The sequence below is a fragment of the Ruditapes philippinarum genome, unplaced genomic scaffold (assembly GCF_026571515.1).
Source record: "Ruditapes philippinarum isolate M1 unplaced genomic scaffold, ASM2657151v2 ctg1343_1_1_1_1, whole genome shotgun sequence".
NCBI classification, from domain to species: domain Eukaryota; kingdom Metazoa; phylum Mollusca; class Bivalvia; order Venerida; family Veneridae; genus Ruditapes; species Ruditapes philippinarum.
Window position 1 is genome coordinate 22732 of NW_026865230.1, and position 13253 is coordinate 35984.

Consider the following 13253-nt stretch of genomic DNA (forward strand, 5'->3'; position numbering starts at 1 on the left):
AAACAAAACATCGATAGGAAAAAAAAACGCTTTGCTGTACAATGTTAAAGATTAAGAACAAGGGTTCTGTAAATAGAACAGAACAGAACAAAACAAAACTAGAATAACATTCATGGAATGCAGCCGACATAAACAGGAAAAACATATGATTGGTGCACTTGACATTCTCTTTGTCATTACTTCATGAACCGCCCAATCAAGTCCTAGATTAAAATGTTAGCATCTTATACGTATATATTCCAAAATTGTCTTAGTCTGTCCATTTGAATTATCAGTTTAGTGGTTGTCATTGGAAAAAAATGAAAAACTTTGAGACAAAAATTCTACTACTTAGAACTGCTGTTTTTTTTTCAAAGCATCCCTAAAAAGTTTATCAGGTAATCTTTCATTTGATACCAAAATTATTAAAATCGATCAAGAAAAAAAAGAAGTAAGAAGGGTGTGCCGTGTTTTCCTTCAGTGTTGAAAGAGACGTTAAAATACACATTATATGTCTCTGAGTAGGGTAACAGAGCTGATGTTGCGCCTCTGCTCTAGAGTTTGACAATTAAGTTCACACTTTCCCTATTGATAAAACTTGTTCATTTCCCATTGTTTATTTTCAAATGTACACATTTTATCACCAGAGATTTATTTGTAATCCCTATGTGGAAGGTTGTGTCATCCCCATTTGGGAGCTAGAGCATAGAGGCAATATCAAATGCTAATTAAAGCGGTTAATCCCAGCCTAGAAAGACTAGCTACTACTATAATTCCTGAATAATAGATATGAGTTTTGAAGAAAGAAAGTATCTTAAAAAGAAACTTTATAAGCTTTTTCCATGACTGACATAATAATTGAATTAAAAGTAAGAGTGTGGTCAATGGTTGATCCCAAATAGCGTACTGAATCTGTTGACCATTACTTATCACATTTAGAACAGACTGAGATTAAAAGGGACTCCACTGAGGTTTTTTGACATGATGGGACTGAAAATATTTTTTCCAGGTTAATGTACCATTTGATGTAGGTTAAGACCACTAATCTTTGTGCAAAATTTCAGATCATTCGCGCATTTCGTTTTTCCAGAATAATTATTCAAATTGTAAAAAATAACAAAATGAAAAGCGTTTAAAAGCTTTTCACTCAAATCGGACTTAGAAAAGCATAAAAATACAATTTTCAATTAATTTCAAAGTATAATTCTTAACTGTCCTTGCATATATTTCTGTTGAAAGTGCCACAGCTCATTTATGTAAGAAATTCAAATCATTTAAACCTCAGTGGAGTCCCTTTAACATTTTGTTAAGGCCCAAAGAAAATAGATTCAATTTTTCCTTAATGCAAACAAGCACCTCAAAATTTGGTTCAGTGCTTAAAACAGATTCGATTTCAGCCTTAGTCCTATAAATATGACATTTCTTTGTTTGTTAGTTAGTTTGTTTCTTTCTTTCTTTCTTTCTTTCTTTCTTTCTTTCTTTCTTTCTTTCTTTCTTTCTTTCTTTCTACCATTTAACAGGCATAATACATCTAAATGTTTTTTTTATCATGCATACAGTCAGTTATCAATATCTTTCACATTTTGAAATAAGGATAAGTCCAAAGTTTTCCGAATCCAATGACAATTGACGTCATCGTCCTCTTTCTAGGTCAGTTGAAAACGAGGCAAAATTATACATGAATGATATCTAGGTCACCGATCATGCGCAATAGAGATTTAAAAAATGGCGGAAGCCGAAGAATTGAAGGTATGACAACATTAACAATATATAAGATTAATTGTATGAGAATGAACATTTGGCGTAAGAAATGATTTAATTCAAATTAGAAATGCCTGAATACTCCAGTTTCCTGAAAAAAATGTAAAGGTGATTGGTAGAACTTGTATGTTTGATTTTTGTCGCGTTTCAATATTTACAACGCGTCGAAGATATTTAAGACGCGTCTTAATTGTATTAAATGCGTAAATTTATAAAACTCATTAAACTGTTGGTTCGAACCGTCAATTTATTCATATTTATGTATCATTTGGCAGCATTATTAATTTGGAATTGAATTAAAATGGATTTGTTAGCTTTCAGATAAAGGATCCACAATGTCACTTGTTTCCGCGATGTTCTAAAATTATTTGAATTATAAGTAATAATTTGCATTAAAAGGACAAATTTATTTTAATTTCAAGTTCTTGCATACACAAACATGTAGTTAAACTATAAGTTTTTTCTGTAAATGAAGATTACTTTATAATTTTAATTCGTTTAAAATATTGAAATATAAGATAAGAGAAAAAAAGTTTTAAAAAATATGGTTTATCTTTTTCTATAAATGCAAATCAGAAATGTATAAAATGATATTTTTATGTGAACTATATTGTTTTTTATTAGTTTACAGTGATATTATTCTCATTTTTTGCTGTCAAGACTTGAAGTGGTGCTGAATTTGTGACATATAGCATAAGATTTGCTATTATAATGGTTATTTACCAAAAATTTGATAATGAAAAATGATTATGATATAACAACATATAATCTATATACTCAACCTACAAAAAGACTACCCGTAACTCCGCTCTTTTTAGAAACTAGTTTAAGTTAACCAGTGATTTTTATGCCAAATTTGGGGCCGAAATTAGGGTCCATTTCCCTCCTCAAAACGTTTATCCCCCCCTTCTTAGATTTATTTTATCAGAATAGTGAATAGAGAGATAGAACCAGATACTGTATTTTGAAAAAAAATGGTATTAGATTATAATTATTATGTCACAATTTTACTTAAAATGGACTATTTAATCCATTTCTGAATTATTTTTTTTCCTCTGATGCAATTTCCCCTCTTCATGGGCCCTGCCACCATTCCCTTAGAAGTGAAAAAAATCACTGAGTAAACAATATATCTAGAAAATTGCATTGGTCACTTTTCACTTTTGTCACAGGGTGAGAAATTGAAGACTGACCGGAACTCAAATCCTAGATAGACAGAATACCACTCCTCAATTTTACAGATTGAGCTAACCGACCACTTAAAAGTTACACATCAATTACTGTATATAGTGAACAGTTCAAAATTGTGACTTCCCCCGTTATTTTTAAATTCATCCCCTAATTTCTCAGGGTTACTGAACAATGTGAATTATACTCTTGAGCTACTGACAGTGTGAGCCCTGCATGCTTATAGTGCAAGTTTAAATAAATATTAATACATTATCTAAAACTAAAAGAGGGCACCTAAAACTTGAAAATTGAAAAAGCCATGGTTATTAATTTCCTATTTAAAAGTAAATGAAATTGTTAAAGCTGATTATATTGTGGAATTTTGATTTTTACATAACAAAATGTTAAAATACTGATTTTTTTTTCATTTCAATAAATTTAGAATATGGTAATGGTTTTGAAACTTTCAAATATATTAGGTAATAATAAAACCAAAATGAAACAAAGATAAGCATTTATATTGGCTTTCTTGAGTTTTCATAATTAAGCATGTTCTTTTTCAATTTCAAGCAAATGGTTTTAAGTTTCCGGAGAGCGGAACTTGTAGAATTGCTGGGCTTTGTGGGCATGAACAAAGTTGGTGTTAAAGCAACCTTACTACAGAGGGCAGTGACATTGATTAACTCATCAAGAGGGTGCTCTGTGCCAGTTCAAATAAAAATTAGAGAACTTTATAGGTAAATATTTTTATATCGATTATTCAGATCCCTGCTAGAAATATTAGTTCATATTTGCTTTCAGAAAATGGTGATGAGTTTCCGCGTATCTGAACTTCAGGTTTTGGCATCCTATGCCGGTTGGAGTAAATATGGAAGAAAAGTTGATCTTTTACAGCGAGCCCTCTATCAAATAGAGAGACAACTTTCTCCAAGAATACATCAAAAAATAAGAGAACTATATCGGTAAATACCTTTCAAGTGGCAAACTCTTCACAGAATTCTATTCTTATAAAAAAAAATTGTGTTTACTTTTCAAGATTTTATAGTGTGAGGAATATTGCTTCAACATGTTTTTTTTAAACATTATTCAAGGTTTTCTCTTCATAGAAATTAGGAAGATGTCCCTGCTTAGTATTTCTAATTTAGCTCTACTATTCTAAGAATAGATAGAGCTATTGAACTCACCCACTGGTATCAGTGTTGCTGTCACATTTTGGTCAAGTCTTTGCCTGCAAGTTGGGAATACGTTGAAACTTCACAAACTTGTTCTCTGTGATTTTAGACCATGATGGGCACAGGTCTGATTACTCCGAGTTAACTTTTTACAGTTATGCCCCTTTTCTTCCTGCCATTTATGAAGAATAGTTGAGCATGTTGTACGGCCAGCTCTTTTGGGAAATTGGACAAGTTTACTATTTTCTCAAAAGTGGGATGGTGTTACAACAACAAATAAAAAAGTACATACTTTGAACTAAATTCTGAGAACTAAATTCTGAAACAGGTGAATGATTTTTGCAAAACAGTAAGACCAAATTTATCCAGGCTTGATCTGCATTGATGATTGTTATTGAGTGGTCAGTGAAATTCTCAAGAAAATAAACAAAAAAGAGGAATTGATTTTTTTTTTCCACTTGGAAAACCATTCATAATTGACTTCAAAAATAAAAGGGAAAAGGCCCTAAATATACTCTTTACTGGAATTATCTACCTAATCATTGAAGTCTTAAATGTATAAATGTCGTTTGATATTTATTTGGAGTGGTACTATTATAAATCAAACTTTGGGAACATTTCTGTGCAAGAGTTTGTTTAGATCAAATAGGGTTATGAAATCATTTTTAGCAAAACATTTCATATCATTTACACTTTTTTTTATATGTCTGTTTACTACTGATTTTTCAATATTTTTGGAAGGTTAATGGCTTTATTTTAAGTTGATTTTTATTTTATAAATATGCAAATGCTTGAAACCTGGCATATCTGTGGTAATGATTATTTTGCAAATTTTGCTACATCGACAAAATTAATCTTTAAATTATATGCCATTTTATTGAATTGAAATGTTTTGCTATAGTTATTGTTAATAATACATTTGATTTATTTATTGTATTTTGTTTGGTTGAAAGCCAAATATTTCCTGCATTTATAAAATTATTTGTTATACAGACATCTTATATAGGTTTTCTGTTTTCCCTTGTACAGGCAGATTCACAATCCTTATGCTGTAGAGCCTCCAAGGTCACGTAATTTGCCAAGAGGTCAACAGCAGGTTTCAGATCCCAGGTAAAAAAAAAATACACATACTTTGTTTAAACTTTGACGTATGGAATTGATTTTGTCAAAAGTTTTGCTTTTAGCTTGATTTTTAAGCTTTATGTTTAAATATCTTTTTGCTGTATTTTTTGTATGTAATCTTAGCACTTATTACAAGCAGGAAAAAAAAGGTGAATTGAAAACACTTCCTTGCTAAAGTTGAGTTTTTTGTACTATTCGACTAGCTTATGTTAAACACCCATCTGGACAAAACTGGTTATTCTATATGCCACCAGAGCTTGACAGATGCAAGTCACCGTAACGGGTTAACAGGTTATACAATGGACGTTAAGAAAGCCCTCTTGGCCAATGGGTTAAGGTCACGTGCTTAGAGTGCTTGTTTTTTCACTACTATAAGGCATTATCTTTCTGTCACATTGACTGGGGCTAGTTCTTCCTCCATAAATTAACCTGAAAGTTCACTTGCTAATGAGCACATGAAATAGCCCTAAAATTCAGAGGAAATTTATTTATGATGTAATGTAACTGATCAATAGCCTGTTACAAATTTTATGAATGAAGTTTTCTCACTATGTAACATTGAAAATAATTTAAACTTGTAGTTTTATGTATTAATTCTTATTATTTGACCATAACATTAGTAATTTAAGAAAGTTCTTTACAAAAACTTGGAGTGAGATGGATTTAAATTATTTTCTTATTTTTATATATCATTTCTATAGACAATTAGAGCAACTGTAAGTAAAGTCCAATTTATTACTTATTATGGGAAATATTTGGAATTGAAAGTTGTCTTAGCACATTATCTATGATGGGTATTTGCTATGTTATAATATGCAAAAAAAAAAAATTTATGTATGAAATTTTTATTAAGTTGTTATCACACTTGTGAACATAAATTTAAAACCGAATTTTTTGTCACAACAATTTGACATTTTGTTTTCAGATACAGTGATAGGTAATAACTGTTAAAAAAACACGCAATAACTGTTTATAATATAAAAAAAACACACACAAAAAAACCACTTGCAAAAATTTGAAGTTTAATTAACATTGCAAATACTCTATGCAGCCTCACATATAGAATTATATTGTTTGTAGTTTAGATCCTGTGCTTTTTGTTTTAATTTTTTTGGTGCTAGTTCATCTTATTTTATTTTGGTGGTAGTTCATTTACAGTATGCATGATTCATCTGTTCAACATAAATACAGCTTTTGTAACTTTACCGCTTAACTCCCAACATTATATTACATCTACATACCACATATATCCCTGTTTGTCTCTTGTTTTTATCCTCTGTGAAATTTTCAGACACCGAGTTGCCTTTCCATCTTCCTCAGATATAGAATATTTTCACCAATTTGTCCACCTTCCCCCAGTCCTTCCTGGTATGTTTCTTATAGCACCTTCCCCCAGTCCTTCCTGGTATGTTTCTTATAGCACCTTCAGCCATGGACTGATCTCTTAGATATTTTTGGTATTTTGCGGCCACTCCTACTGGACCTCTTCTCATGGATAAGGTTTGATATCAAGTAGGTCAAGGTCCCTGAAAAATGAGATGAGCCGTGTCACGACAAAACCAACATAGTGGGTTTGCGACCAGCATGGATCCAGACCAGCTGCGCATCCACGCAGTCTGATCAGGATCCATGCTGTTTGTTATAAGTTTCTTTACTTGTTATAGGGTCTGTAAGCGAACAGCATGGATCCTGATCAGACTGCGCGGATGCGCAGGCTGGTCTGGATCCATGCTGGTCGCAAACACATTATGTTGGTTTTATCGTGACGCGGTTCAGATTCTCATTTCATTGTAGAAATGCCGTATGTTCACCTATATCAAAGCATCATCAGTAAACTTACATGTACATTTATATTATCAATACGCTTGTATTTGTCTGCCTATATATATACCTACATGACAAATGTCTCTGTTCTCAATCCACATATAAGCCGTAAATTCCTGACAGCAGTAATATTTTCAGTGTCATCAGCATAGAGCCAGACCAGCCTGCATATCTGTGTAGTGTGATAACTATCTGATTAATTCTTATTTAAAAAAAAAGGCTTATAGTATAAAAACCAGACTTCTTCAGCATCTTTTAACCAAAAGTTTTTATGATCTTTTCACTATTTGTCCATTGTATTGGAAAAATATGAAGCCACCCTGTTGTAACTACTGGGTATTATCCCCATTATAACGCTTACCTCAGTTTAACGCTCATGGGCCTTGGCTCTTAATTAATGCTTTTCTACTATAGACAACAGGAAAGTCTTACTGAAGTTCAATTGCATTTGAAATTGATTAACTAAGGGACACAAATAGTGCTTGAAGCTTTTACTACAAACTTTAATGGCTATGACTTTTACTTTTCTTTCAAAAATTTTCTCTTTCTATTAAACGTTATAAGAAATACTTTACAAAATAATATACTTTTAAGTTATTAAATTGTTTTAGAACACAAATCTATGGATATTCATTGATAGGAAAGTAAATAAGTCATAAGTATTGTATGTAGTGGAAGTGGATGGGGTAATGCAACAATTCTGCCATGAGCGTTTGACATTTATATCATTACCTTGTTATATAACGGTATTGAGACCTTGAACCCAACATGAGTGCTAATACAGGGTTGCAATGTATTGATAGAAGAACATGCTTTAACAAGCCCCGATGAGATGCAAAGAAATTGTGCCATTTTTTAGCTCGACTATTCGAAGAATATGAGAGCTATTGTAGTCGCCCCGGCGTCGGCGTCCGCGTCGGCGTCTGCGTTGGTTAAAGTTTTTTGTAAAGTCAAATATCTCAATTATTACTTGAGATATTCAATTGAAACTTACAATACTTATTTATAGTAACAAGGTACATCAGATTGACAAGTTGGATAACTCTGCCTACAATATTGACAGAATTATGCCCCTTTTTAACTTAGAAATTTTGGTTAAAGTTTTTTGTAAAGTCAAATATCTCAATTATTGCTTGAGATATTCAATTGAAACTTACAATACTTATTTATAGTAACAAGGTACATCAGATTGACAAGTTGGATAACTCTGCCTACAATATTGACAGAATAATGCCCCTTTTTAACTTAGAAATTTTAGTTAAAGTTTTTTGTAAAGTCAAATATCTCAATTATTGCTTGACATATTTTGGTTAAAGGTTAACGGTCTTCAAAGATATTTACTTGAAACTTTACACATGCACTTAGGGTCATAATTGGAGGGTCATAATTGTATGTCACTGACCAAGTTCCATAACTCTATCTTGCATTAAGGCTGATTCATATCCCCTTTTCTACTTAGTTTCTTGGTTAATATTTACATGCAAGTTTTAAATATCTCAATAACTATTAAAGATATTTATTTAAAACTTCACATATGCATTTAGGGTCATAATTGTAGGTCACTGACAAAGATCCATAATTCTATCTTGCATTTAGGCTGACTTTTCTCCCCTTTTTCAACTTAAAACATCTTAATAACAAGCCTTTGTACCTTTTCTGTCAAATTTATGTATTCATAGGTAATAAGTATTATTATACTCAATAAAAAACCCTTGTGACATTACCTTCCTAATAGTCAAGCCAATTCTGTATAATTAGACTCTCTCTAAGGCCTATAACATGAATTTATAAAAAAAAATTAGCCCTTTTGTGAACTTAAAAAATTTAACAATATCAAGGCTCTTTTACTATCAAGCACTTAGAATAGTCGAGCGTGCTGTCCTACAGACAGCTCTTGTTATTATTTTAAAATTAATATAACCATACAATTTAATAACGTTTCTTCTGTAATGTGTTTAATCAAAAAAGTAATTTCAATCAAAGTGATTTTATCTATTGTATTATCTCAGACTTTAAATTGGAACATTTCTCTCTGGAATACAAGCATCATTTTGTATGGCTTATTTCAGTGTGTTTGTCTGGTGTTGTAATTTATGTAATGATTGCTGTAGTTTTAAACGTTTATGTGTCTTTGCTGTGCAGAAATATACACTATTTAAATCAATGTAACTAATTGCTCATGTGTAAACATCTAACTGATTGTTTATTTGTAATGTAATAACTGATTGTTCATATGAAAACATGTAACTGATTTTTTCTTTTCTTCACAATTTAGTACACCATTTTAACCCGATGCCAGAGCTGCCTTCTCATCTGTACAATTTGACCAGGCTCTATTTGAGCCACGTCACGACAAAACCAACATAGTGCGTTTGCGACCAGCATGGATCCAGACCAGCCTGCCCATCCGCACAGTCTGATCAGGATGCATGCTGTTCGCTATTAGTTTCTCTACTTGTAATAGGGTTTGTAAGCGAACAGCATGGATTCTGATCAGACTGCGCGGATGCGCTGGCTGGTCTGGATCCATGCTGGTCGCAAACGCACTATGTTGGTTTGTCGTGACACAGCTCATTTATAGACTGACCAAATTCAAAATTTTATATTGATATTTTCACACTTCCTCTTTCACAAATTCCTAAAAGAAAGCTAAAAAATATTTTAGATCAGAGAATGTATTAATGAGATAGGTGTCATTTTTGAAATGCTATATAAGTTGACAATACCTGTTAAAGTAATGTACAATATACAGGTAATACTGTAACTGTTCAATGTTTGGAGGGGATATCATGTTAATACAAGTTGTAATTTTCTATCTGCTAATAGGGCAAGACGGTATGGTACAAGTAAAGTGACATCACAGCAACTACAGAACACACAATCAGGTAATATATATATGAACAGGTTGGGCACTTGTTTAGTGAAGTATAATTAATTGGTAATTAATAGGTTTATTTTGTTGAAGAGAGAAATGTTGATTTTTCATTGCTGGTATGGGTTTGTTAATAGGCAAGTTTTTGGGATAGAATTCTTCTTTACTTTCAAGTTCCATATTGAAAGCACATACAACAAAGACATCTCCATGAATAATTTGTAAACATCACATATTAGAAATCACAATTTTGGGGCTCTCCAAAGTTATAAAAATTCTTCCATGTGAACAGCATAGCTAGTTAGGATACTGACAACTTGTGTACTCAGTAAATTCTGTTGAAATAATGCATAAACATAAGTTTTAAATCCTATTAGTGTGACAATAAAAGTTTTTTCTCTATATCATCATCATCATCATTGTTGTTGTTACAGGTGCTGTAGATTTTTCAAAGAGAGGACTTGATAGTTTAAGTGCAGCCTCCACATTACCTGTACATCCAGATGTCAGATTTAGACCTCTACCTTTCTTTGATATCATGGGGGAACTCTTGAAACCTACTAGTCTAGGTAATTAGAAGCTTCTGTTAACTGAATAATGCTATAAATTTTGACAAATACCAATGTTTTGATAACTTTATTAAACATATAATTGATATAAGTGTGTGATTGCTCATACAGATTTAAGTGTATTTATATATACCTAGGTTCTTACTGGTCGATAATTTCACAAAGATGTCAACACTTGGCTGAAACAATGCAATTATAATTACTTCCTTTCATGTCAAGTTTGCTGTCACCTCAATAGTGTTAATAAGACTGGAAACCAAACAGGAAAAATATATTTACATGTTTACAAATTAATTATTTCTGAGAAATTTCTTTTAACCTATATAATTATAATTATATACCAAGAAATAATTTCAGTGAAACTGTTTGTGTTAGTCAATAATGATATTTTGTTTTTGTATCTGCAGCCCCAAAAGGACCATCGCGGTATCAGGAAACATATTTTGTATTTCATTTAACACCACAACAAGCACAAGATATTGCCATGTCTAGAGATGTTAGAGCTACAGCAAAGTGGGAATATACAGTACAAGTACAACTTAGGTACTGAAGTCTTGTCCATTATCTATTTCTTTAATCAAATCTGGTACAAGCAAAAAAATTTATAAAATTCAGAAAGTTATAAAAAAAACACGAGTCATACAATTATCATTGTTCTGCAACTATTATCAGTTGTTAGCCATATTCATAAAACACCTGTTAATGATAGGTGAATGCATGGACATTGGTTCTATCTGAAAGATGTCACAGGAATTACAATGCCTCTTAAACCTCCATCAAATAGCATTGTGAAAGATGTACAATTCATCAGTACAAGAAAGAAAAACATAAAACATGTCAAAATGTACTTTGTTTCAGATTTTGTTTTTTGGAGACAAGTTGTGAACAAGATGATAATTTTCCTCCAAGTATATGTGTTCGAGTAAATGGAAAGGTGGCACAATTACCAGTAAGTTACCTGTCTTTGATGTATATGATTTTTAAGGAAGGAATATTGTGATAAGTGATAAGATGTTCTATGTACCTGATTTTGTTGTATAGATTTATCAATAATACAATGTTGACTTTAAAACTCAAAAGATATTGTTTTCTACAGTAACAAATTTGTTCTGATAGTTTTATCACCTTCATCACCTGCATGAGGTGCTAATTCTAAATTTTTACTTGTACATGTTATTTTAATTGTAGATCTTGCAAAATAGAAATGCAAGATTAGTTCTGCTCAGTAAGCCACATAGATTTATTTCAACGTAAAATGTACATCTACATGACAATGTCATATTTTAACACATACAAAACTGTTGACAAATATGTGTGGATGACATACAACAGTTCAGATTATCATTTAATACTGATGGTGAAGAAAAGGTAGCTGAAGATGATCATGCAAATCAAGTTTGAAAAAATGGTGTTGGAAAGAGAATTTTTTCTGCTGTTTGAACACTGATATAATTTTGATTATGTCATTACTCCCTGTCATTACGCCCTTGCAGGTGACAGAATTACAGTGATTTCTGAATAGCTTTATTGCTGGCAACTTTCAATTTATCACCTCATATTGAACTATTTATGGAGAGCACTGTTATGTATAACCTATTTAAAAGTTAATGATTGTTGTATGATTAATATTGTATGTTTTTACAGAATCCCATTCCTACAACAAAGCCAGGAGTGGAACCAAAACGTCCTGGACGTCCTGTAGATATAACCTCATTATGTAGATTATCACCAACCATGCCTAATCATGTAGAAATATCATGGGCCTCAGAATATGGAAGGGTAAATAGCAATTAAGTTTTTGTACAATGTGTATCATTTTTCATGTGGAGAAAATAAAATAAGAATGTAATTCTGTTCTTATTTGATTAAAAAATATGTTGTGTATAAATCACATGAAGAATAAATGTGTTCACAAAGTATTACATTATCTTCTCCCATGTGATGTAGGTATTGATCATTAAGTTTTACTCTGGGCAGCCATATGTCCATAATAAAATTTCTCTGTAAAGTTATCCAATGTGAGATTTGACGTGTTGTAATATGCGGTTCTGCTACTTTTGACTAGGGTTTCTTAATCGGACAAAAATCATAATCGATCACCGAAAATAATCGAACATCCCTTTTCGATCAATCATCGATTATATAATCAAAACATTTACAATAACAAAGTAGATATGTACAATGTACATATCATGTTTTAATATTTATAAGAATTCCATTAATATTCTATATTATTTTGTGTGAACTATCACTTAATCAACTGAAATAAACTAGTTACTCATGCTATGTTCATCCCTGAGTAAAATATTTTCATAAAATAAATTTATTAAAATCTATGAAATTATTATGTCTCAATTCCAATAAAGGAATGAATAAACTATGTATGGGAACAAGAGAAGTTGGTCATTTCTTAACAAAACTGCCAGGTTTTTTAATGACACTCTATATTGATATTGTAACCATCTTTAGTGTGTAGAATAATTTTATACATAACATATCTTCTTTGTTTGAAGTCAAAACATGTTTATTTCATATTTACAAATAGACTGTGTAGCAATTTTCTAATGTCAAATTTGAACATAGTATGTCTTTAAACTAGAATGCCTCACTGTCAGTTATTAACCTCATGGTCACCAGTATGCTTTCCCATTCATTTTAATGAAAATTATTGGGTCAATCAAAGCTGGCTTTAATTTAAAGTGTTGTTATAATACAGTGAGTCACTTAAGTAACAGCAAGAAGATGCATTACCGATAATCGATTATTGAACTTTGTATTCCATCA

The 13253-nt window shown here is 31.5% G+C and overlaps 1 protein-coding gene across 10 annotated transcripts in view; it reads left to right on the forward strand.

Moving 5' to 3' along the window:
• Window positions 1-1607: 1607 nt before the first annotated feature.
• Window positions 1608-13253, forward strand: part of LOC132728303 (E3 SUMO-protein ligase PIAS2-like) — a 37274-nt gene continuing 25628 nt past the window's right edge. For 5 of the 10 annotated variants that reach the window (XR_009625465.1, XM_060713934.1, XM_060713942.1 and 2 more), the window contains exons 1-9: window positions 1610-1728; window positions 3481-3647; window positions 5112-5192; window positions 5906-5920; window positions 9855-9913; window positions 10335-10469; window positions 10877-11012; window positions 11328-11418; window positions 12114-12248. Coding sequence is in view for 9 of the 10 variants with exons in the window: in XM_060713934.1 (XP_060569917.1) it covers window positions 1705-1728; window positions 3481-3647; window positions 5112-5192; window positions 5906-5920; window positions 9855-9913; window positions 10335-10469; window positions 10877-11012; window positions 11328-11418; window positions 12114-12248 (843 nt within the window). In the remaining variant the exon portion in view is untranslated. Of the gene's footprint in view, window positions 1729-3480; window positions 3648-3711; window positions 3873-5111; window positions 5193-5905; window positions 5921-6129; window positions 6142-9854; window positions 9914-10334; window positions 10470-10876; window positions 11013-11327; window positions 11419-12113; window positions 12249-13253 lie in introns of all 10 variants that reach the window. The other 5 variants (XM_060713936.1, XM_060713937.1, XM_060713935.1 and 2 more) reach the window with 5 other exon arrangements.